Genomic DNA, 24,842 nt, shown 5'->3' with positions numbered 1-24,842 from the left:
ATCTCTATTATAAATATTATTAATTTTAAATTCACTATTTAAATAATAAATAAATATTCAAATCCAAATCTATATTAAATAATATTTATCGTTTTCCATATTTAAAACATTTTAAATTTGGTAATTATCCATATTAGGTAAATCTTCAAATTTGAAAAATAAAAGAAAAGGAAACCCTAAATTCGGGAGCCCCATGCCGTGGGCATGGACTCCCACGCTGTGGCCTGCAATTAAAAGGTTTCTTAATTACGAAAATTGCAATCTTTCTTCTTTCATTCAATTTCAAACAAGCATTTACAGAAAACTTGGATGTAGGGTGAATGTGATCATGAACCAATGACTCTGATACCACTGTTGGGTATTCTATGCATCAAATACACTTTAAACTACGTAGCGAAAAAATTGAAACTACGATATACCTAAGTGTACATGAAACCTATGGAACTATGGTTTCATGCTAATTACATCTACGTTAGAAAACAAAAACATAAAGAAGAAAAGCAAACCTATTATGTAGCCCTTGATCTCCACGCTTGAGATCTTGATCCTCCGTGAAGTTGCTTGGATGAGAGGGCCCAAACCAGAATCCCTCTAATGGTATCACACCCAATGACACCAAAGAGTGGATTAAAAATAACTAGGAGAAGGGTCAATTTCACAAACCCTAAGAGGGTTAGATATCGTCCTTATGGGAGAAGGAAGAAGAGGTGAAACTTCAAGCCAAATAATGAGCAAGGAAGAATGAATCCCTAAGGCCCTATTTATAGCCTTGGATGCCTTCCATGGTTCTATCCTCAATCCCATGTGGGATGGATAAGCCGAAGAATGAAATTCCCTTTATCCTAAAGGAATTTTCGTCTACCACCCTTCTTCTTAACGTTCTAGAATATTCCTGATCAACCAACTATTGATTAATTGAATATTCAACCCTTTGATTAATTAAACTGTTAATTAATTCCTAAAATATATTTCCAGTCAGTTTCTAATTAATTATTAACCATAATAATTAATAAATCAATTTCTCCTTTATTTATTCTACTCAGTTTGGGTCTTGAGGGCAACCCAAAAGGACCTTGTCATTATTAGAAATATTACCAATAGTTAATGACCTTGGACACTCTTCCAACATGGTCAATATATATATACTACCACAAAAGTATTGTGAGAGACTCACCTCGCGAATAGCAGCTAAAACACACCTGTTCACACAAAGGGTAGACATGCACCACGAGACACCTAACAATAATAAAGAAGTACCCTCTCAGTCTACACTCTAGAGCCCTAGTATAACCCAAAGTTAACCATTGTCAAGATTCAACGATAAAAACATCTGCAACTGAATGTCATGTCGTGACCACCCATGGGTCACGTGGTGACGAAGTTAGAACAAAATATTCGAGGAAACGCTCGTCATCACAACATGACACATAACTCGTACTTCATGAGACCCGATCTAAATAGATTAAGGCATTAAGCTCTTAATCTTTCAATCCAAACTATCAAACCTTCTAGAAGGCTTTCTCCAACCCAAAGGACCATAAAAATTGTAGCTTTTTAGACATGCATGTCTAATGCATATCTTGAATGCCGATTTAATCAAAAGAAAGGGAAAATAAGACCAAAACTCATGCATGTAGTCCAATCCACCATCAAACTTCATATCTAAAAAGTATTCTTATCAAAGGACCTCAAAGATCCATAAAGTTGCTAACTTTATGGATTTTGTGCATCCATCTCAACCCATTCATTGAGAAAAGTGAGTAAAACCTAGATCTAGCATGTTTAAATGAGAAATGCAATAACTTGAGGACTTACAAGGATCCAAAAAAGACACAAGATGGAGAGGAGGAGGCTTAATTGCTGAAACAATGCACCAAAGGAACCTTCTTCTTCAAAAAGGAGCTTAAACCCACTAAAAGAGCTCTCAAGATCAACAATGGAGGCTAGGTTCGTTTAAGGTGAGAGGGAGGTGATGGAGGTTGAGGGTGTCCAAACCCTAGCCCTCACTTCCCTTAAATAGGGCACAAAACCCGGGATTAGGATTATCACTCAGACAACCGTCACGACGTGACTACATACTCGTCACGTCGTGACGCCCAAAATGAATGCGCGCCTTATGCATCGATGGCCACATCGTGATGCATCCACTATCACATCGTGACCATCCAAAAATCCTTGCATTTAACATTTTAATCGCCCAATACACAAACAAAACATGTACCAGCAAGAAGAGCTACATAAACTCTATTCCCTTGAAACTCAAAACTTGTACTTGATCGCTTTTCCGATAATAGAAACATCTGAAAACTAGGTGTTACACTCCACATAGGTTAGCTTCACCAGATATGTTCCTTGTCTTCTTGGTTCACCCAGAACATGGATTCAACACACATTTTCCCGAAAACTCATCAATCGTGTCACCCTCTTTCATCTTCAACATTTGTAGCTCGGTTCTAAGTGTTTGAAGTCTTGACTTTTGAACTCTTTCGGCTCCCAAATACCGTACACGAAGCGCTTCTCATACGTCTTTTGCATCCTTATGATTAGCCACTTGAATCAACATATCTTTAGGTAGAGTTTAAAACACAAATGCTCTTGTCATTATATTTTTCTTTGCCTCAGCCGCTCTTCATGTTTTCGGATCAACCGCTTCCCATAAACCATATGCTTGTAGGATCGACTCCACCATAATCGACCAACTTGTATAGTTTGTAGTCGTTAACTTGGGGCATTGAAATGAGATACTTTGATTGCTCATAGGTACAACGTGACTTGATCTATCATGATTTGTTGTTGGCATCGTACCTAACTTGATCCTTTCTTCTCTTAAAGTACCAACTAAAACCGAACATACATATCACACAGATCTGAGTTGTTTTCTAATCTTTTTCTTTTCTTCAACCCAAATACACTCGCTTGTAGGTGCAAAATTCACCTTTTATGACTTTCTTTCTCACTTTGACTAGCTTCTCCACACAGGTTCCTTGTCTTCTTGGTTCACCCAGAACATGGATTCGGTACACAACCCTTTCCCTTATACAAATCAATCTTAAAAAAAAAACTCAATGACACATATTTCTTGGTTGAACTCATTCAACACACAACCCTTTCTCTCACACAGATTAATCTTAAAAAAAACTCAATCATGCAAATTTCCTTGTTTTTGAACTCGGCTCACACAAAGCTTTGTTCTGCTCACACAATGCTTCGGCTTTCCCCGAACTCTATGGTTCACATAGAACCTCTTCAGATGATCCCACGAGAAGAGAATAAAGAAAATAGATGAGAGACTTTTGGCTGTATTCAAAATTTCTACCCCTTATTTTATCCATATCACATAAAGGCTATATATAGCTAAAGAACAGGTAAAATGGTTAAACTATTCCAACATGTATATTTCCAACGGCCTATTCTTGTGACTTAGTCAAACCCTTCTATCCAATTTCTTTATTCACTCAGTAAATAAAACAATACCAAAAACTAACCTTTTACCTATACCCATAAACCAAATTAACCCACAACCCATGTCAAGATTGCCCAACAGTTGCTGGTATCCATGTTGCTTCGTCGTCTTCACCTCTTGATTCTCTAATTGTCACCGCTTCATTAGCCAATCAACACCACACACTCGATTCGCCATTCACCATTCCTTGCTCCAGCATCACCGCCACTTTCAAGGTTTTTCTTCATTAGACTGAAAAAGATAGAACAAAATCAAATGGAGTTTCTAATCGGCATCTGGGTGTTTTGTTCAAGGTGTTTCTCATCGACATCTAGGATCATTATATTTTGAGCACATTGTTCACTTCAAGTTGTCTCTCATAAACCCATGGGTTTTTTTGGTTAGAATGTGGTACTCATAACCATCTAGTTTTTTTGGTTCTATTTCGATTGAACATGGTTTTGATGGGTTCCATTTCGATCTTGTTTTTGGTTCTATTTTGATTAAAGATGCTTTAATTGAATATGGTTTTGCTAGGTTCCATTTGTGGTTTTATATTTTTGCAAAATCGATTTGCATATATTTGAACAAGTTGATTAAGAAGATGAATGTTCATCTTCCTTCATTAGACGATCATGAAGAACAAGGTGATGTGAGGGATGCCTAGTGGGGTTTGGGTGGGTCCCATACATATAACAGTTTGATTAGATTATATGTAAATAAATAACTTTATATGAATAAAATATGTAAAATATTAAAATAAAATATAAAAGAGACAAAATTGCAAAAATGGTCCATGTGGTATGCAAATTTTTGGGGTTGTAGTCCAAACCCCGAGTTTTTTGGATTCATGGTCCTTTTGGAGTGGTTTGTATGTGAAAATGGTCCCTCCGAAAATTGAAATGACTATAATACCCTTGGGGTATTTATTTTTCATTTTTCTTTCATTTTTCTTAAAATTTAATATTTATTTATTTATTTTAATAACTAAAAAATAAAAAGGCCCACCTCTCTCTCTCTCTCTCTCTCTCTTTCTCTCTCTCTCTCTCTCTCTCTCTGTTTGAGTGTGTATTCTACTGTATGAAAAATATTTCCCCATTTCTTCATCCTCTAGGTTCCAATTATCCACCAGGCATGGCTACCCAAGCTTCCCTCTTTGCACTCGTAATCCCCAATCAAACCTCCCCATGGAAACATTCGTAACCCATCTCCTTCAACAACGTCAAACCATCCAAAACCACCACCGTGTCACCACCATCAAGGTTGCGGCGACAGGGGAGGTCCCCACCAAATAAGGTCGGATGGGATTCATCCCACCTGAACTCAACCCCAACATCTCATCTCCAATCTTCGCCGAAAGCACCGACGGGCTGCTAAGAAAAGGATTTCTGGGTTTTTGGTTGACAATTTTTCTGGGTTTTATTTTAGATTTCCTGGTTTTGGGATAGTTGTCACTACAATCTACATCCCCTGTTCTTGACTTCAACCCACAAATCAGAAATCAAGGTAGAGAGATATATCTTTAGTGTTATGCAGTTCTTAGGCTATTAGAAAGAACATGCACACAAGACACTTGATGCAAAGAAGAGGGATATGTTTGGTGCTTTTCTAATTATGCCCTTCGTTTGTAAAAGAGGAGTAATCAGGTTCTTCTGGGGTTTTTGTTCGTTTGCAACCCAAACAACAAGAAATCGCATTTAGGGAGGTTTAAATCCTTTCTGAACTCACTATTTTTGATAATCAAGAACATGTTTTTGATAATCAAGAACATTTTTTTGATAATCAAGAACAACTGAACTCATTTGGGGTTTCAGTTCTTGTTGTTACTTGTTAGCCTTATGCAATTAAACATAGAATCAACACAATTTCCTTAGTGAAATCCCATCTGGACATGGTAAATAACTGATGAGTACTATAAGGTGAACTTGATGATTGGATGATGTTTGCTAGCTAAAAGCAGCGGTGAAGATGGCGGTGATGGTGGACCAGGTGGTGATTTTTGGTGGGTAAGATGGTGATGAAGCTGGGTAATTTTGGTCTACCTGAACACTAGTGAAGATGGCGATTAGGATTTTCCTCCACCTAGAGAAGATGAACCTGGGATTGTGCCTAGTAGGAATGAAGTTGTGCAGAGAGAGAGAGAGAGAGAGAGTGTGTGTCACACCCCCGGACCAAAACGGCGGAAACGTTCGAAGGCGGGTGACGTCATTGTGCAGTATCATAACAATTGTATATAAATGAAACATAGCAACCCAAACATCATACATCAATATAACAAGCTTACATTGTTTTACATCATGTTCATGTTCTCAAATTTTACACAAAAGAGACATCAGTAAGCAAATCCAAAATATAGCAAAATAATCTTGAGCCCGCGATCCACAACCTGCTTATTGGTTTCCTGAGAATACAAGTCGTTTGAAAAGCATCAACATAAAATATGTTGGTGAGTTCATAAGTATTTTCGTGTAAAACTTTGATGATAGTTTAGAAATCCAGAAAATCCAATATTTTATTATCAAAATCATTGTAAGTCTTGTTTCAAATCGAGTATAGTTGCATGTGTGTCTTAGTTCTTTGTTTTCAAAATCGAATAAAATCGTTTCCTCCAGAAAATCCGATATTTTCTGATGTATAAAATAGTAGCTTTTAAAACAATAACACCTGTGTGAAAAGTCTCATTTGAGGTAATTCAAAACACCGTTGATTATAAACCCGAAGGTAAAATCTGTATAAGTACATTTCTGATATATTCTAGTGAGTCATTGTAACCATACTAATACGACGGAGTGCCCGTTATGACGTTCTTCAGGCGTCGATTTCGTTTAAGACATTTGTCACCCTAGACTGGCCGGTCTAGCTGTAGCGAACAGCAAAGGTGCGGGGTGTCAACCCCGTATAGATCTATACACAAATTCTCGCTCTCCCTCCAGGAGACTCTAGTTATAACTCTTACAGGACTTAAAGTGTACAATACTGTATTAATATATGTATTGTGAAGATTTGTCTGACTAGAATACTAGCAGTTTCGCGCAAATCGTTGAAATCCATTATTTACTAAATAAATAATAATAGTTGTACTTGTTGACTAGATATTCCGTTTCGTTTCATTTGTTGAAAATAATCCACTTTAATTATTTATCGAAACGATTCAATATTAGTGAAGTCAGCTAAAATGGCTCTCCTATCTATATATTACTAAGTGAGACCCCATTTACCGGGGAAATGTTAACATTTACACAAATCATAACTTAACATTTCCTCATCACTCTTCAAACCACCCATAAGTCATAGTTTTACACAAATCATAACTTAACATTTCCGCAGAGCATAAGTGATCTTCCGCAGAGCATTTTTTTGTTGAAAGATCTGCGTATTCAAGGGTCGAGACAGCTTCTTCAGTCGTGTGGGTTTACACCCGAGATAGAAACCCACGGATATATAGATGAAACGATGTGTTACGCACGGGTACCCATAATGCAGGAACCCACAGTCGGAGTCTCCTCTACCGGAAAAGACAAGTGAAATAGAACTATTGGAAAAGGTACTTTCTGTGTTTTTTTATTGATCATGTTACATGATTTCAAATTTGAAATTTTTATGATGATAATTAAGTTTTCAGCCAAAATCAACAATTATAACTAAAAAGATACAAGTATTGTACTTAGTGACAACTTTTGTGTTACATGTAAATCTTATGATATCTTTATATATGTGGATAATCTAGTTTATTGTTGTTTATACATGTCAAAAAAGTGATTTGATCATATAACTGATTTTTATCAGGCATCTGCATCTGTTCTGTTCTTTATCAAGCATCGTGATATCTGGGGTGAATGTTTTGTTAATTGAGATTAATCTGGTATCTATGTAGGGAATCTACTTATTATCTCAAGTTCTCAACCCATGTTACTTTGTTCTCAGCAACCTCTACTTATAATTTGGTCTCTAGATAGGTCCTCCTCTTGAGGTATAACTAAACTTTATCTCATCATTCCCATGGATTTCTGTAATTAATACTTGGATGTCATTATTGTTTCAGGATCTTGATGTTCTACAATTTGTATATATGGAGCTGAGTGCCACATTACCGAAGTTCTGTGTGTTTTTCTTTATTTTAGTCAGAGATAACTTGAAAAGACTGTTATAACCCGGTTCATCCTAATCTCATTCTCTTCTCATGATCTTCTCTCGTAAAAAAATAAATTAATTAGTTTTGGAGTACTAAAGAAATGCTGAGAAATGGATGAAACATGCACTCTGGTACATTGCTATATCTAAGATTTGTCCGATATTTATGTATGTATTTATATTTGTATAAATGTATGTATGTATGTTTCTGCATTATTTTCCACATTATATTACAATTTGGCAATGGTTGATCTTTTGTCATCCACAATATAATCTATATATTCACCTTAAGATGTGCATGGATACCTTTGATGACAAGGTCGAGACTTTCCCATTATCAAGAGTTATTTTAACTGCAAAAAATTGATAATAAATTTGTTCCATTTATCATTTGATGGACAACCCTAAAAGCCTGCACATAAGTTGTCTTTGCAAAAAGTCATTGTAGGTCTTGTTTGTAACTTCGTTTTTGAATTAGAGCTTAATGCTTTGTTTTTGGAAATATAATTTTAGCTTATTGCTCTGATTTTTCATGCATCAACAGAAAGCATATCCTGAATATTAACAATAAGATTGTGGTTTTGAAAGTTAAGAATCATCTCATATCTGTTGTGTGTTGATTGCAGCCTTTAATGTATTGTGAAAACAATTTTGATAGGTTTCAGGTTAAAAGTTGTGGTACAACTGTATAAAGTTGTAAGTAGGTTGTTATTATGGTCAAAGGTTATATCACATCGTTGAGATTATTAATTCTCATAATCTGCCGAAATTATAAAGAAAAAGAAACACCTTTTGTCCCCGAGAAAAAAACTGTAATCTGTTTATCAATTAAAAAAAAAGACTTAGTCTTTGGAAAAACTGTATGCTGCTTGTTAATACTTGGTAAAATCTGTAGGTTGATTAGGAATCTAATATTGTGTCGTGTGCTTATTTATATGGTATCTGCTATTCTGCTTGATGTTTATATAATTACAAAAGAATCGATGCTTTTCATTGATAAAGGAGGGGATTAAATACCCACTGTACAGAGTGATTACAGGAGGAAATTGGGGAAAAGATAGGCTAAATAAGGAAGAAGTAATCTACATTAATTACACAGTAAATATAAGATCTGGAATATACAGAAGGTATATATTTTGGTTAATACTCCCCCGCAGTCGAATGGTTGGCTGGCCGAATAGAGAGACTGGAACGAAAGCGGGTGAATAGCTGACGGGGTAATCCCTTGGTAAATATATATGTGTATTGGTAATCAGCAGGGACATGAAGAACGCGAAGGGAACCCATGCGAACTTTTTCGCGAACGAAATGGATGTCGATCTCAATATGCTTCGTGCGTTGGTGCTGAACCGGGTTTTGAGTAAGATATACAGCTGAAATGTTGTCACAATATATAATCGTCGCCTGGCGAAGCGGAAGATGTAGCTCGAGGAGTAAGTTGCGTAGCCATGTAGTTTCAGCTGCGGCGTTGGCGACGCCTTTGTACTCGGCTTCGGCACTGGACCGGGAGATAGTTGGTTGTCGTTTGGACGAACATGAAACGAGATTATCACCGAGAAATACACAGTAGCCGGATGTGGACCGTCTAGAGTCGGGACACCCCCCCAATCTGCGTCGGAGTAGGCAGTGAGTTTTGTAGATTTGGAAGGAGAAATATGAAGTCCATGATGACGGGTGCCTTGGAGGTATCGTAGAATACGTTTTAGAAAGTTAAAATGTGGATCGCGAGGGGCATGCATAAAAAGGCATACTTGTTGGACAGCATACGCAATGTCGGGGCGAGTGAAGGTTAAGTATTGTAATGCTCCAGCGAGGCTGCGATATAGAGTTGTGTCTTGCATTAGGTCGCCGGCGGTTGCGCTGAGTTTAGAGTTAGTGTCGACTGGAGTGGCACAAGGTTTACATTGTTGCATGTTCGCCCGGTGAAGAATATCATCCACATATTGTTCTTGTGTAAGAAATAATCCTCCATTTTGATGTTTCACTTGGATGCCGAGGAAGTGATGAAGTGGCCCAAGGTCCGACATAGCAAACTCTTTGGATAATAGAGTGATGAATTGGCGAAGAGTTGCGTCGTCGGAAGCGGTTAAGACGATGTCATCCACATAAAGAAGAAGATATGCCATTTTTGTGCCTTGTTGGAAGACAAAAAGAGAGGTATCACTTTTGGTGCTTTTAAAACCGCATGTGTGAATGAATGTTGCAAAACGATGATACCAAGCTCGCGGAGCTTGTTTAAGCCCGTACAAAGATTTGCGTAACCGACAAACATGTGTTGGGTGTTGCGGGTCCGTGAAACCAGGGGGTTGGAACATATACACGGTCTCGTTGAGATTCCCATGTAAGAAAGCATTCTTTACATCTAGTTGGTGTATAGGCCATGATCGGGAAACGGCAAGACTAAGAACAGTGCGGATTGTGGTAGGTTTCACTATGGGACTAAATGTTTCATCGCAGTCTACTCCGACTTGTTGGCATTTTCCATTAATCACTAAGCGTGCTTTATATCGTGCAAGAGTTCCGTTTGCATGAAATTTGTGCCGGTATATCCACATACAACGTATGACATGAGCCTCGGGGGGACGAGGTACAAGTTCCCATATGTTGTTATCTATTAGAGCTCGATGTTCATCGGTCATGGCGGAGTACCAGTTTGGATCAGATAGGGCATGTTTGTGGGATTTGGGAAGAGGTGAAATGGTGGAGGTGTTGGTGTTGCTGTGAAGGTTGAGTGGTGGGTTTGGTTTGGTGATCCCAACTTTGGAGCGGGTGGTCATGGGGTGACATGATGTAAGAGGGGGTGGTTGGCTTCGCCGGGAGTAAGTAAGTGGGTAGTATGAGGGTGGAGGAGGGGTAGGGTGGGACGTAGTGTCGGGGGTTTGGTTGGGAGAGGGAGGGGAAGAAATGGTTTCGGTGGGAGCGGAATGAGTGGGGGAAGGGGGGTTGTGGTTCGAAGGTGGTTGAGTGGGAGTGGATATTGATGTTATTGGAGGGTGGAAGAGGAGAGGAGAGGGTTCTGTTTCAAGGAAAGAGTAATTGTGTGGTGGGTTTGGTGTGTGAGATGCATAAGGAAAAGAAGTTTCATCGAAGGTTACATGTCGGGAGAGAATGACTTTACCGGTGGACATGTCGAGGCATCTATATCCTCGGTATTGGGCTGGGTAACCTAGAAAAAGGCAAGGTGTAGACCGAGGTGCTAGTTTGTGTTGGCGGGTGGCGGTTAGGTTGGGAAAGCAGGCACAACCAAAGATTCGTAGGTGGTCGTAAGTTGGATGTTTGAGGTAGAGGACGGAGGTAGGGGTTCGGTTGTCAAGTAATGGAGTAGGAAGGATGTTGTGCAAGTAGGTAGCGGTATGTAGGGCCTCGACCCAAAAGGAAGGTGGTAAAAAAGCATGGGTAAGTAAGGACAACATGATTTCGTTTATGCGACGGATCATTCGTTCGGCTGTGCCATTTTGTTGAGAGGTGTGTGGGCACGAGAAGCGAATGTGAAGACCGGTGGTGGAAGCAAAATTATGGAAGTGGTGATTGTCGAATTCACCGCCCTTGTCACATTGGAAAGTTTTGAGGGTGATATTGAATTGAGTGTGGATATATTTGTAGAAGGCTGTGATTTTGGGAAAAGTTTCTGATTTGTATTTTAAGGGAAACACCCATGTAAAATGGCTGAAATCGTCAATAATGATGAGGTAGTATTTAAAATTAGTTTTGCTGTGGATAGGTGAGGTCCAAAGGTCGGCGTGAACTAGATCAAATGGTTTGAGAGTGAAGGATGTGGAGTTTTTGAATGGTAGACGTTTGTGTTTAGCAAGTTGGCAAGAATGACAAACTGATAAACGATCATTTTTATTGCAAGAAATATTTTTATTTTGACTAAGAAAATCTATTACATGATGACCCGGATGACCGAGTCTAAAATGCTAAAGAGGCAAACTAGAAGAAACATAAAAAGATGAAGCTGGAGCATTGGCTTGTTTGGTGAAGGGGTAGAGATCGCCAGAACTGTCGTGTCTAGAGAGGTGCTTCTTGGTCTTGTAATCCTTTATAGAAAAACCAAAGGAGTCAAATTCAACAGAAAATGAATTATCACGACAAAATTTACGAACAGATATAAGATCTTTAACGGTATGAGGTGTGTGGAGTACATCTTTTAGATGAATAGGTTTGGATGGATGGGGTAATGTTGTATGACCTGATCCAAGAACTGGTACTTGATTGCCATTTGCAACAAACACAGATTTAATAGAAGACAAACTATGGATCGAGATTTTACCTTCGTTGGCTGTGAGATGAGATGTAGATCCAGTGTCCATGTACCAATCAGCATGATCTTGGTCCAGAGTCATAGCGGAAAAAGCTGCCCCGAGTTCAGAAGGTTCAAGTGGGTTTACCTCCGTAAGATTGGCTTCAGCTGGTGGTTGTCGTGGTTGCTGCTGGGAAGAAGAGGTAGGCCAGGGAGAAGCCCATCCAGCTTGAGTAGGATATGGACAAGGTGGTGGTGAAGCCCAATATGGGTGGGCCCAGAATGGTGGTGGGTATCCGGCCCATGTAGGGTATGTTTTATTGGACATAGGGCTTCTGCGATTATTTGACTGGGTTTGTGTTGGCCGACCAGAGGACGTATAACCAGGTCGAGAAGGAGATGCAGATGCAGGCTCTCGACGATTTGTGTTCCGCTGCTGGTTAGGGCGGCCTCTGTTTCCAGATTCGCCACGTCGGAAATTAGAGTTTGCTGGTGGGTTGTGTTCAATAGCAGCAACGATCTCTGTGGATGAGTGCGAATCTTGAGCACGTTGTCGCTGAGTTTCAAGTTGAAGCATGGAGCACGCGGTATCCCATGGAGGTAGGGTCTGATTGATGTAGGCGCCGACTGTGTCAAATTCGGATGGCAACCCGCGAATAAGTTGAAGAACCAGACGTTTCTCGTTGACAGGGCAATCGACGTCATTCAGTTGACTTGCCAGATCTTTGAGACGTTGGCAATAAGCTTCAAGGGACGACATTGCTCGAAGGGTAAGGTTTGAGAACTCGTGTTCAAGAGCAGCAGCACGAGATCCTTTGTTGTTGAGGAAGATATTTTGAATTTTGAACCAAGCTTCATATGATGTGGAGTCCGGTTCAAGCACCCGCGCAAGGAGATCGTCTGAAATCGTTCCATAAATCCATTGGAGGACGATGGCATCAATCTCTGACCAGTTTTCATAGGTCGGGTCAGTCTTGGATGGAGGGTCGGAACCATCGATATGGGCAAGGACTCTGTAACCTCTAGCATGAAGTTTGAACAAGCGAACCCATGAAGAGTATGATACCTTGGTACCATCAAGGGTGCGGATCTTGTTCTGTATGCTTGTGACCGTGTAGACGGGATGGAGAGCTTTGACAGGAGTTGGGTCTTGTTTGTCTGACATCGTGAATAGAGAGGATGATCAGAAACAAAGTAAAGATGTCCCGCAGTAGCTGAGACAGTAGGGAGAGATTTTGAGGTAAGGAGCACTTGGCTCTGATACCATATAATTACAAAAGAATCGATGCTTTTCATTGATAAAGGAGGGGATTAAATACCCATTGTACAGAGTGATTACAGGAGGAAATTGGGGAAAAGATAGGCTAAATAAGGAAGAAGTAATCTACATTAATTACACAGTAAATATAAGATCTGGAATATACATAAGGTATATATTTTGGTTAATAGTTTATTATTAATTTAAAAATTATAAATCAAAAAAAAATTAATTTTATTTAAAAAAATAAAAAAAACAAAATAATGAGGAAACTTCCATCCATTCCTTAAGTTTAGGTGATGGAAAAGAAAATGAGGGAAATGATGGTATGACCCATAAAAAGTGAGGAAACTCTCCATCCTTAGCCTTCGTCTACCAACGGTAATCATCTCTTTGAAATCGCACATCCAACCCGGCGTGAGAATTCCCGTCTAGGAAAATAAACAAATAAAATCCACAATTTACTGTTATCATGGATTCCAATAGTTGTAATTTTATCAAAATAATTAAATCGCCTCATTCTTAAGAACCCTAAAATGGTAAATATGGTAAATATCTTTAACTAACTGTTATGCCTTAAATTGTTCAGACAAGTAAAATTACAGTTCCTTGACTAAACAAGTGGTTTAGCTTTCTCCACCGAATTTCAAAAGTTTTCCAGCCACACCCATCACCATCTCACATTATCTTTTTTATCTTCTTAATCTGCACTCTGATGATGATCATCCCGATTTCTTCGTAATCGTTTCTCATAAACTTTTGCCCAACAAAGATTTGATTTTATACGATCGATCGATCCTTCATTTCAATGGCGTCTTCTTTAACTTCATCCGTTCATAAGAGCTTTAAGTATGATGTATTTTTGAGTTTCAGGGGCGAAGATACTCGTACAAACTTTGTTGATCATCTTTATCATGCTCTCCAGCAGAAAAGCATTCATATTTACAAGGACGATGAGAAAATCAAAAAAGGGAAAAAGATCAGTGATGAGCTCATCGGATCTATTGAAGACTCAAAATTCTACATCATTGTTTTCTCAAAGAACTATGCCTCTTCATCTTGGTGCTTGGATGAGCTTGTGAAGATAATGGAGTGCCACAGGACGACAACAGAGCACACTGCTTACCCTGTCTTCTATGATGTGGAACCCTCTGAAGTCAGAAAACAAAGTGGGGCAGTTGGAGAAGCATTTGCCAAGTACGAAATGGAAGAGGCTGCTGAGACATGGAAGGTGGCTCTGAAAGAAGCAGCGGATCTCTCTGGATGGGAGTTGAAGAAGACTGCTGATGGGTAATTAATTCTTTGATCATTCCCTGCAATATTATTGTTTGAATCTTTTTGATCTAGCATATAACCTGGATATAAAATCTCGTACATGGCATCTTAAATTGTCAAATTTTAATTCAAGTTTTAAGTCTTGTCCAAAGAATAACCATGGAATATGATTATGTAACTATGTTATTTTTCATGTGGGGTTGTATGTTATAGATCTGAAAGTGACTGGTCATATGGAATTTTGAGTAAGCTAATTGAATTTTATTTAAAATACAGGCATGAAGCTAAAGTTATCCAAAGAATAGTTGAAGAGATTTCACTAGAGTTACGTTCAATCAGTCTCAACATTGATGGAAAGTTGGTAGGAATGGAGACCCGGATCAAAAATCTTGTACCATCTTTAGGAATTGGCTGTGATAATGTCCACATGATCGGGATCAAGGGGATGGGAGGTGGTGGAAAGACAACTTTAGCAAGAGCTCTTTTTGATAGAATATCCCTTCAGTTCGAAGGTAAAAGCTTCGCAGAAAATGTCAGGGAAAATGCTTCTTTGTTCGGTTTAAAGTCGTTGCAAAAGCAAATCCTTTCAGATGTATTAAATGAAGACATACGTGTAAGTAGTGTTTATGACGGGAAAGACATGATGAAGAGGAGACTGCCTCACACAAAGGTTCTTGTTGTTCTAGATGATGTGGATCACATAGACCAACTTGAGGCTTTAGCAGGTGAGCCTAACTGGTTTAAGCCTGGGAGTAGAATTATCATTACAACAAGAGATGAGCAAGTGCTCATAGCACATGGAGTGAAGTTCATTCATGATGTCAATCTGCTATCCGATAAGGAAGCAATTTGCCTCTTTAGTAGGCATGCGTTTGGGAGAGATATTCCAGTTCAAGGGTATGAAGAGCTATCAAGAAAAGTTGTACGTTACGCGGCTGGTCTTCCCTTGACGATTAGGGTTTTGGGTTCGTTTCTTTGCGGAAAAGATGAGCTTGAATGGATAGATGCCATAGAAAGACTAAAAACGATCCCCGAAACAGAAACTTTAAAAAAATTGGAATTAAGTTATACATGTCTAGAGGAGGATTACAAGGAAATATTCCTAGATGTTGCATGCATCATGAAAGGTTGGCAGAAAGATAAAGCAATCAAAGCGCTTGAAAGCTGTGGATTTCGTGCTAGAAATGGCTTAAAAGTTCTTCAGCAAAAATCTCTTATAACTATTTATAAGAACTTTGATGATCACATAGGCATGCATGACCATATTGTAGAAATGGGCAGGAATATTGTTCGTCGCAGGCACCCCGATAAGCCTCAGAGACATAGCCGATTGTGGATTGAAGATGAAATTGAAGAGATATTGGCTAATGATTTGGTAAGGATCAAGTTTACTTGTATGTTGGGAAAAGCTAACACATTTATAGTTATTATGACACAAGTTTCTTGGTGACTTCTTTTGGATTGCAGGGTACTGAAGCAACAAGATGTATACAATTCCACACTATCAGATTTAATCCACATATTTTTATAAAAGGTTTGAGAAAGATGAAGGAGCTTAGATTTCTTTCTATTCGCGGATATTGTTCCAGTGATTTGGAGTTTAGTACAGTTGTTCCAGACTTCCCAAATGCTTTACGATGTTTAGATTGGACCAATTACCCTTTTAGGTCTTTACGCACAACATTTCAAGCAAATAATATTGCTGCACTTAAGATGGATGGCAGCAGAATTGTACAACTTTGGGAAGGGGGAGAAAGAAAGGTAAACTTATGGTTGATTGATTATTTTGCATGATTCATATAGTGTTATACTTACATTGTTTTTGTTATTACACCAATATTCATTTTGCTTTTTGCTTATTTAGGCTCTCAACAAGCTCAGATTCCTTGACCTCAGTAGTTCATTGTTGAGTACGCTTGACATTGGGCTGGCTCCAAATCTTGAAGAGTTGGGTCTTTTTGAATGCAAATATTTGGAAAAACTTCACTTACCTGAAAGATGTCTAAATCTAAAACGCTTACTACTCACTAATTCAAAATTGAGGACCCTTGAGATTGGGCTGACTCCGAATCTCGAGAAGTTATATCTTGAAAGGTCTTGTTGTTTGGAAGAACTTCACATGGTCAACGAATGTCAAAAACTAGCCGAACTCCGAATTAGTCATTCAAACTTGAGGACCTTTGACCTTGGGATGACTCCAAATCTCAAAAAGTTAGATCTCAAAGAGTGTCGTAAATTGGTAGAACTTCACACTCCCATTGGAGGTCTAAAAAAGCTTGTCCATGTAGACTTAAGTGGTTGTTTGAGGTTTAGCTCTTTTCTGTTTCAGATAAACTATTATGCTGCTTGTAGTGTGGATGAATCACTTGAGGTTGGTCCTTTAGCCAAGTTGCATCTGATTGTAGAGTCTATAGAAAGATGCCAACTTCACCCTGATAGTAACTTGCCAAAGTTTCAGTTTAGATGTTTTTATACAGAAGATCGACCCTCATTGACGAGAAATCTTGAGATGCTTTTTTCTGTAGGTATGTGTGCTTGCACAAACCTCGAGACATTTTCACGAAGCATTTATGGGTTACAACGTTTAAGAGAGCTTGAACTCAAAGGCATTTTTCTAGAGGCGATCATGGACATCGACCAGTTAGAATCTCTCGAGGAGCTAATATTGTTGTCTACAAAGATTAAACATCTTCCGGATAGCATTTGCATGTTGAAACACCTGAAATATCTCAAACTTTATGATTGTTCGCTGCTTGAGAAGTTACCAGAGGATCTTGGCCAATTAGAATGTTTAAAGAAGCTACGTTTGACAGATGTAAAGATGATTAAACATCTTCCGGATAGCATTTGCATGTTGAAACGCCTGAAATATCTCAACCTTTATAATTGTTCGCTGCTTGAGAGGTTACCAGAGGATCTTGGCCAATTAGAATGTTTAGAGAAGCTACATTTGACAGATGCAAAGATTATTAAACATCTTCCCGATAGCATTTGCATGTTGAAACGCCTTAAAGATCTTAGACTTTGTGGTTTGCTGCTTGAGAAGTTACCAGAGGATATTGGCCAATTAGAATGTTTAGAGGAGCTAAATTTAATGGGTTGTGAACGTTTACAAGATATCCCGAATAGCATTTGTGAGATGAAACGCCTAAAATATTTCTTTCTTGACGATTGTATTCGAGTTAAGAAATTGCCTGAGGAACTTGAACGTTTGGAATGTTTAGAAGTGTTATATATAGATGGTACAATCATTAGTCATCTTCCTCTGAGCATTCTTTTGTTGAATGGTCTGTTTATTAGTGGGTCGAGACAGTTGCTTGAGTCCTGTGGGTTTACATCCGAGATACAAGCCTTATCATCATACTGCTACATACGGCTGCCTATAATGCAGGCACCCACAGCAGGAGTCTCCTCTACTCTGCTCCAGGGATGATTTTGAGAAGCTCTGGTGGGGCCCGGAAAAGACAACTCAAATAGAACTATTGTAAAAGGTATTTTCTGTGTTTTTTTTATTCATCATGTTACATGATTTCAATTTTGAAATTATTAATGATGATATTAATTTTTCAGCCAAAGTCAACGATTAGAACTAGAAAGAGACAAGTACTGTACATAAACACAACGTTTGTGTTACATATAGATCTTTTCATATCATTATATATGTGGAGGATAGAAATATCACTGATTTCTATCAGGCAGCTGCATCTGGTCTGTTTTTGATCAACAATGATGACAACTGGGATGAATATTTATTAATTGAGATTCATTTGTTATCTACGTAAGGGAATGTATTTCTTATCTCAAGCCATGTTACTTAGTTCTCAGCAACCTCTACTCATAATATGGTCTCTAGATAGGTCTTCCTCTTGTGGTATAACTAAACTTTATCTCATCAGTCCCATGGATTTCTGTTAATACTTGGATATCATTATTGTTTCAGGATCTTGATCTTTTACAATTTCTATATATGGAGCTGAGTGCCTCATTACCGAAGTTCTGTGTATTTTTCTTTATTTTGGTCAGATATAACTTGAAAAGACTGTTATAACCTGGTTCACCCTAATCTCATTCTATTCTCATGATTTTCTCTCATAAAAAAATAAATTAATTAGTTTTGGAGTAAAGAAATGCTGAGAAATGGATATGACACACTCTGGTACATTGCTATATCTAAGATTTGTTCGATATTTATGTATGTATGTATTTTTGTATAAATGTATAAATGTATGTATGTTTCTGCATTATATTACAATTTGGAAATGGTTGATCTTTTATCATCCACAATATTAATCTATATATATTCACCTTAAAATGTGCATGGATACCTTTGATGACAAGGTCGAGACTTTCCCATTATCAAGAGTTATTTTAACTGCAAAAAATTGATAATAAATTCGTTCCATTCATCATTTGATGGACAACCCTAAAAGCTTGCACATAAGTTGTCTTTGCAAAAAAGTCGTTGTAGGTCTTGTTTGTAACTTCGTTTTTGAATTAGAGCTTAATGCTTTGTTTTTGGAAATATAATTTTAGCTTATTGCTCTGATTTTTCATGCATCAACACAAAGCATATCCTGAATATTAACAATAAGATTGTGGTTTTGAAAGTTAAGAATCATATCCTATCTGTTGTGTGTTGATTGCAGCCTTTAATGTATTGTGAAAACAATTTTGATAGGTTTCAGGTTAAAAGTTGTGGTACAACTGTATAAAGTTGTAAGTAGGTTGTTATTATGGGCAAAGGTTATATCACATCGTTGAGATTATTAATTCTCGTAATCTGCCGAAATTATAAAGAAAAAGAAACACCTTTTGTCCCCCAGAAAAAAACTGTAATCTGTTTATCAATTAAAAAAACGTACTCTTTGGAAAAACTGTATGCTGCTTGTGAATACTTGGTAAAATCTGTAGGTTGATTAGGAATCTAATATTGTGTCGTGTCTCGTGTGAATATTTTTATGGTATCTGCTTGATGTGATGATAAATTGTTGGGAAATTGGGCTGACAACAGGGCTTATGATAATCAATCAATTCCTAGATGTTGAGTTTGGAAGATATTGAGTTTGGATTGTGTACTTCGCTTTTCTTGAGCAATATTTTGACCCTCTATCACCCGGCTATCAAGAAAGCCAAGTTGCTCAAGGAATTTCGTCGCCTCTCTTTTGGAAATTGGGCCTATCCTCGGCCCATAGTCACATGACAATCCGATTTTCCCCCATGTTATCATTAGATAAATGGATTTCACCTTGTAGATTTGGATTTTCCATGTGTAAACTAATTCTATAATATTTGATAGATTTACCTTTCTTAAATCTTGGTTTTTATGTTTCTAATCTTCTCTACTCTTGATAAATAAAAATCTTTTTATACCACATGTAACACTTTTATTTATTTTGCCACATGTTATTTTGTAATTATTTTAAATTAAATTTTTTCACATGTCATTTTATTGTTTTTGTATTTTATTAAATTTCACACTAGGTGCGAGACATTTGTACTACACGGGTTTATTAAAAATAAAATGTTTAATATCAATATGTAAACATTAAACATTTTATAAAGTAATTGAAAAAAGAAAGCAAATCAATAAGTTTGTAACATTTATATGAATCTATTCTCAAATTAATAAAATGATAACCTTATATGAATAGAATGAGAACATTCCATATATATAACCATAAATTCTGGAAATTTAATGTAAGAATGAAAAAGCTCAAAAAAATGACAAGTGATAAATAAGAAAATGAAAAGAAAAAAAAAACCATTTGGCAAAATGTAAGAGAAAAAGACATGTGGCCATAAACCTTCATTTATTAGAAATGATAGTATTTAAATAGAATAATTGTAATAAATGTAATAATAAATGGATATTAATTTCATTAATACAACTTTTCCTTTTAATTTCAAAATTCCTAAATTGAAGCCAAATTATTTCATTTGTTTATTTATTTAAATTATTTGTTTAAATTAAAAAGAGAATGGGCATTTCAATTTCAATAATTCAATATTTTTCTTATTTTCATTAAAAATTCAAACTTCCTAAATGTTTAGACCTTCATATTTAACTTTTGGGCTAATGCAGTAAGAGCCCTTGAATTTTCAAGAAATCTTCGGCTTTACCCTTAGATGACTTTTAGGTTCAATAAAGCCGAAAGTTTGGGTAAAAATTTACATTTCTGCCCTTTTATCAAGTTTCGAGGTCACATTCCGGTCACCTGGACAGGCGCAGGCGCAAAATATGTGTATTTTTCGTTGACTTGGGCATTGACATGGAGTGCCAAGTCAGATATTTGTTCCTTTATTAGAAAAAGGATTGCGCATTGGGTGAAACAAGGCCTACGAGAATCGAAGCAGTCACCTCACAAAGAGAACATCAGCGCCTTCACCACACAGCCACAAGGGATTTTATCTTTTAACTTCTGCTGTATTAAACTTAACAATTCACGAAAGGGATAAAATTGCAAAAATGGTCCATGTGGTTGGCAAATTTATGTGCTTTTGATCCAAAATGAAATGTTGGTGCACCACTAGTCCAAAATTGGATCTTTCTATTGTTTTTGGTCCCTATACACTTAAAATGACAGTTATGCCCTTATAATTTATATTTTTTATTTTCTTTAATTATTGAAATACATAAACTAATTTAATTTATATCTTTTTAACTTAAAACAAATAACTCATTCCCGACTCTTATCTTAAAGAAGCCCTTCATCATCGGCTCCACCCTCATCACTGATATCTGGAACCATCATCAGCCACTATTCTCGCCAGAGTTCACCTAGATCGCAACCACCGCCACCGTTTCCAAAGACCTAGTTACTAGACTTCCCACCCCACTACCACCACCATTCGCCAGCATCGATACCGCCGGAAACCTTCACACCACACCGATCTATTCGTACATTGGGGAAGTAGTGATGAATTGGGCCAATAGAGACAGCGGGGGAATTTAAACCCAAATCGAATCACCCACCAAACATGGAGCCTTCGGTGATGGGAGATCGATTGTAGAAGATGATAAAAAATTAGGTCAAGACCTCTTCTTTACCCACCACCAGCCGACTGCCACAACCAAACAACCTCCACCAAGCTTCACTAGACCGCCATCATCGCCAAGCTTGGTTTCACCTTTTCCAACTTGGTCCACATCTGCTTCCTTCTGCCTGTCACCGCCATTAAATCGAAGACCATCACAGCTTCCCCAACTCCATCTCCAACGACAAGCAATCGATTCAAGTCTTACTCTCAGTCATTCTCTACTCCACTACGTACCCTACCATTGCAAGCTCATTCCTCTAAAATCTATTGAACCCCCTCGCTCTCTCTCCTCTAGTTCTCTACACCACTATCGACTTTTAATTTTGGTTCCTGAAACAAGATTGGAAACGATTTTCGGATTCGATTTTAAAGGAGAATTTTGAAATGGGGACTTTAGTTTTCGGATTTGATTTGAGTATTTAAGTTCGTTTGGGGCAGCACCATCTTGAAGGCATATGAGATGGAGGTCTCAGAGATGTAGGAACTGGAAAATGTCCTACATCATAAAAGGGTGGTCCAATGAAGTCATGTCGATGAAGCTAGTGTTCTAGAAGGTATGGTGGTGGTGTTGTGGGTTTGATTTTATTTTGGTGGTGGAGGTTTTGGTTGGGAGGATGACATACAAAAATAAGAAAAGAGAGAGAGAGAGAGAGAGAGAGAGAGAGAGAGAGAGAGTATGTGTGTGTGTGGTGGGTTTATTTTGTTTTTGTTGTTTCATTTTATTATAAGAATAAGAAAATAAATAAAAGAAATTAAAATATAATTATTTAAGGGGCATATTAGTCATTTTAGGTGGGATGTGAACCAAAAACACAAGAAAATACAACCATAGGGACCAAAACCACACAAGGTATCTAAAATTAGACTAGTGGTGCACCAATATTTCGTTTTGGACCAAAAGCACATAAGTTTGCCAACCACAGGACCATTTTTGCAATTTTGTCCACGAAAGGAATATTTTCTTATTTTTCTTTTTCTTTTTCTTTTTCTTTTTATTCGTATTATTATTATTATTATTATTATTATTATTATTATTATTATTATTATTATTACATAACTCTATTTTATGAAAATATAAATATATTTTTTAAACGTATTTATATATTTAAAAGCATGATTTTCCTTTTTAGAAACATAATTATATCTTTAAAAAATAGTTTTTAATTTAAATAAGTATTTATATCTTTCATATCTTATTTATATCATTAAAATTATATAATATATAAATAAGTCTGTCATGATATACAAACATGCGTATACGTATTTATTTATTTTTAAAAATATATGTATACATATATATATATATATATATTATGTATTTATACATTTTAAAAATATATTTATACATATTACAAATGTATTTACATGTATTTGTACAAATTAAAAACATATTTATATATTTATATATATTTAAAACGTATTTATATGTGTTTATACACTTAAAAACATATTTATATGTTTTTTAAGTGTATAAAAAACATATTCATATCATCAATCTTTAAGAAGTTAGCCTAATCATATAAACTAATACAAATCTTGAAATTATGACAATTATTGTAGCATCTGGTTCCTGGTACGCATTTTATTCATGTAATTATCACTTTTGGCCTGGGACTCGGAGAGTTGGAGGCCCAACTCGTCGAGTAGAATCGATATTGGACACGGGAGTTTAGTGACCTACTCGACGAGTCGGAAGACCGACTTAACGAGTAGGAGCTGTTTGGACAAAACCCTAATATTTAGGGTTTGCACACTATTTAAACAACTTATATCCCCCCATCTCAGCCTCCATCGTCCCTTATACTCCCAGAAGGCATTACCTTGAAACCCTAGCCTTGTTTGAGTGTTCTAAGGCCATTTTGTGCATTTTGGTGAATTGTGAAGCTTGAGAAGAGGAAAGGAGCTTGGGAGTTCAAGTTGGAGCTTGGAGATCCAGAGATTTTGTTCCATTTCCAACTTATTTAAGGTAAAAAGCTCCTATCTTGATCTTCCATGTAAATAATCATCTTTAGGGTGTGGATCTTGGTATATTTAGGGCTTCTAAGCCATTTTCGGGTTATGAAGTGTGATATGGGGTTATGATTTCAGATCTGGGGCCATTGGGGGTCTTTATGGCATAAAGATGCCAACTTTATTGCCATAAACACCCCCATGCACCTTGTAGACCATCTTTTATGGCTTTTTGAGCCAAAGATCCCATGCATGTGCACCAAGTTGGAGGCTTTACGTGTAAAATAGACATTAGGAGGCTAGATCTATGGTTTTGATGTGTTAAGACCCATTTAAATCGACTGTATAGTAATGGTTAAGGACGGACTCGGTGAGTCGGGGCGTAATGACCGCCAAATCCTTTCTGTCGATGGACCAGATGATAGTATGGAAAGTCCCCCCAGTTGTTTAGGCTCTTAAGGGACCTGGGAATCATGGGACTCGACGAGTGCTAGAACAGACTCGGTGAGTCCAAGGCAATCTCCCAACCCATGAGGATGGACTCGACAAGTTGTTTATACAACTCGGCGAGTCACAGACTAGACAAGTTCATATGAGGAAGCTGAACTCGATGAGTTCAAGGAAGAACTCGGCGAGTCAGTTGAAGATTGTCCTGATGTTATGATTGAAGGAGAACTCGTCGAGTTCTTGCTAGACTCGACGAGTAGAGTCGGTTGGGAGCAGATAATGTGATGGGGACTCGACGAGTTGGCGGGCCAACTCGGAGAGTCGAGCCAACTGAAGGATGACTTTGACCTTGACTTTGACTTGGGTTTGGGTTGACTCCTGTAAGGGTTATTGGTATGCATAATAATCGAGAAAGATCGTTGTGTAGGGATTGAGGAGTCGAGACGAGTTGATACCCGTGCCGAGGACTGTGCGGATTCTACACGACATCAAGGTGAGTTACCTTCCAGTAGAAGTGGGTATAAGGCACCAAGGTCGGCCCACTAGTATGAGTTATAGTTGAGGTGATTGTCTTCGTGATAATTGTCCGGTATGTGTGATACATTATGATTACGTGCTAGTATGATATGATGTTATGTGTTATATGATAATAGGGGTAGTATAGACCCCGGTATCGGTCGAAAGGACCAAAGGGGTAGTTAATGCCCAGTCATGTTAGTTATCTTATGTGCTATGATTTTATGTGATAGTAGTAGTAGAGGGGTAAAATAGTCCTCGATGACCGGTCGAGAGGACCGAAGGGGTAGGCCAGCACCCAGATATGCTAGGCTAGGTTACCGGTCGAGAGGACCGAAGGGGTAGGCCAGCACCCAGGTATGCTAGGCACGGTTACCGGTCGAGAGGACTGAAGGGGTAGGTCAGGCACCTAGATATGCCTGACAGTATGTGTTATGTATGGTATGTGGTATGATGGGGGAACTCACTAAGCTTTGTGCTTACAGTTTCAGTTTTGGTTTCAAGTACCTCTTCGTCTAAGGGGAAGGAGACGGCAGTGTAGC

At 37.7% G+C, this 24,842-nt stretch overlaps 2 protein-coding genes across 6 annotated transcripts; one reads left to right on the top strand and one right to left on the bottom strand.

Moving 5' to 3' along the window:
- Window positions 1-11,493: 11,493 nt before the first annotated feature.
- LOC145106547 (uncharacterized) lies at window positions 11,494-12,981 on the bottom strand. Its single transcript, XM_079043500.1, has one exon. The coding sequence runs from the start codon at window positions 12,979-12,981 to the stop codon at window positions 11,494-11,496; it is 1,488 nt and encodes a 495-aa protein (XP_078899626.1).
- A 792-nt stretch (window positions 12,982-13,773) lies between these two features.
- Window positions 13,774-18,342, top strand: LOC145108941 (TMV resistance protein N-like). 5 transcript variants are annotated; one of them, XR_013708664.1, is made up of 6 exons: window positions 13,774-14,364; window positions 14,626-15,724; window positions 15,817-16,110; window positions 16,214-17,840; window positions 17,920-18,206; window positions 18,290-18,342. XR_013708664.1 is itself a non-coding variant. In XM_079046028.1 (4 exons), exons 1-4 carry the CDS (start codon window positions 13,883-13,885, stop codon window positions 17,780-17,782), a joined length of 3,444 nt encoding a protein of 1,147 aa, XP_078902154.1. In that variant the 5' UTR covers window positions 13,774-13,882; the 3' UTR covers window positions 17,783-18,342. The 5 variants fall into 5 exon arrangements, 1 of the variants encoding a protein (XP_078902154.1); XR_013708663.1 differs by having other exon boundaries at window positions 17,920-18,220; XR_013708665.1 differs by lacking the exon at window positions 17,920-18,206.
- The last annotated feature ends 6,500 nt before the right edge of the window (window positions 18,343-24,842 follow it).

This window comes from Lactuca virosa, chromosome 4, assembly GCF_052849685.1.
Source record: "Lactuca virosa cultivar CGN04683 chromosome 4, Lactuca_virosa_CGN04683_v6, whole genome shotgun sequence".
NCBI lineage: Eukaryota > Viridiplantae > Streptophyta > Magnoliopsida > Asterales > Asteraceae > Lactuca > Lactuca virosa.
Note: the sequence above shows the minus strand (reverse complement) of the source record. Positions and strands in the feature narration are given on the sequence as shown.

Bases quoted from the DNA above. Each gene is read 5' to 3' on its own strand.
- LOC145106547 (XM_079043500.1), bottom strand. From the start codon at position 12,981: ATGTCAGACAAACAAGACCCAACTCCTGTCAAAGCTCTCCATCCCGTC.
- LOC145108941 (XM_079046028.1), top strand. From the start codon at position 13,883: ATGGCGTCTTCTTTAACTTCATCCGTTCATAAGAGCTTTAAGTATGAT. The intron at 15,725-15,816 runs GTAAGGATCAAG...TTTGGATTGCAG, and splicing joins AGATATTGGCTAATGATTTG to GGTACTGAAGCAACAAGATG. The intron at 16,111-16,213 runs GTAAACTTATGG...TTGCTTATTTAG, and splicing joins GGGAAGGGGGAGAAAGAAAG to GCTCTCAACAAGCTCAGATT.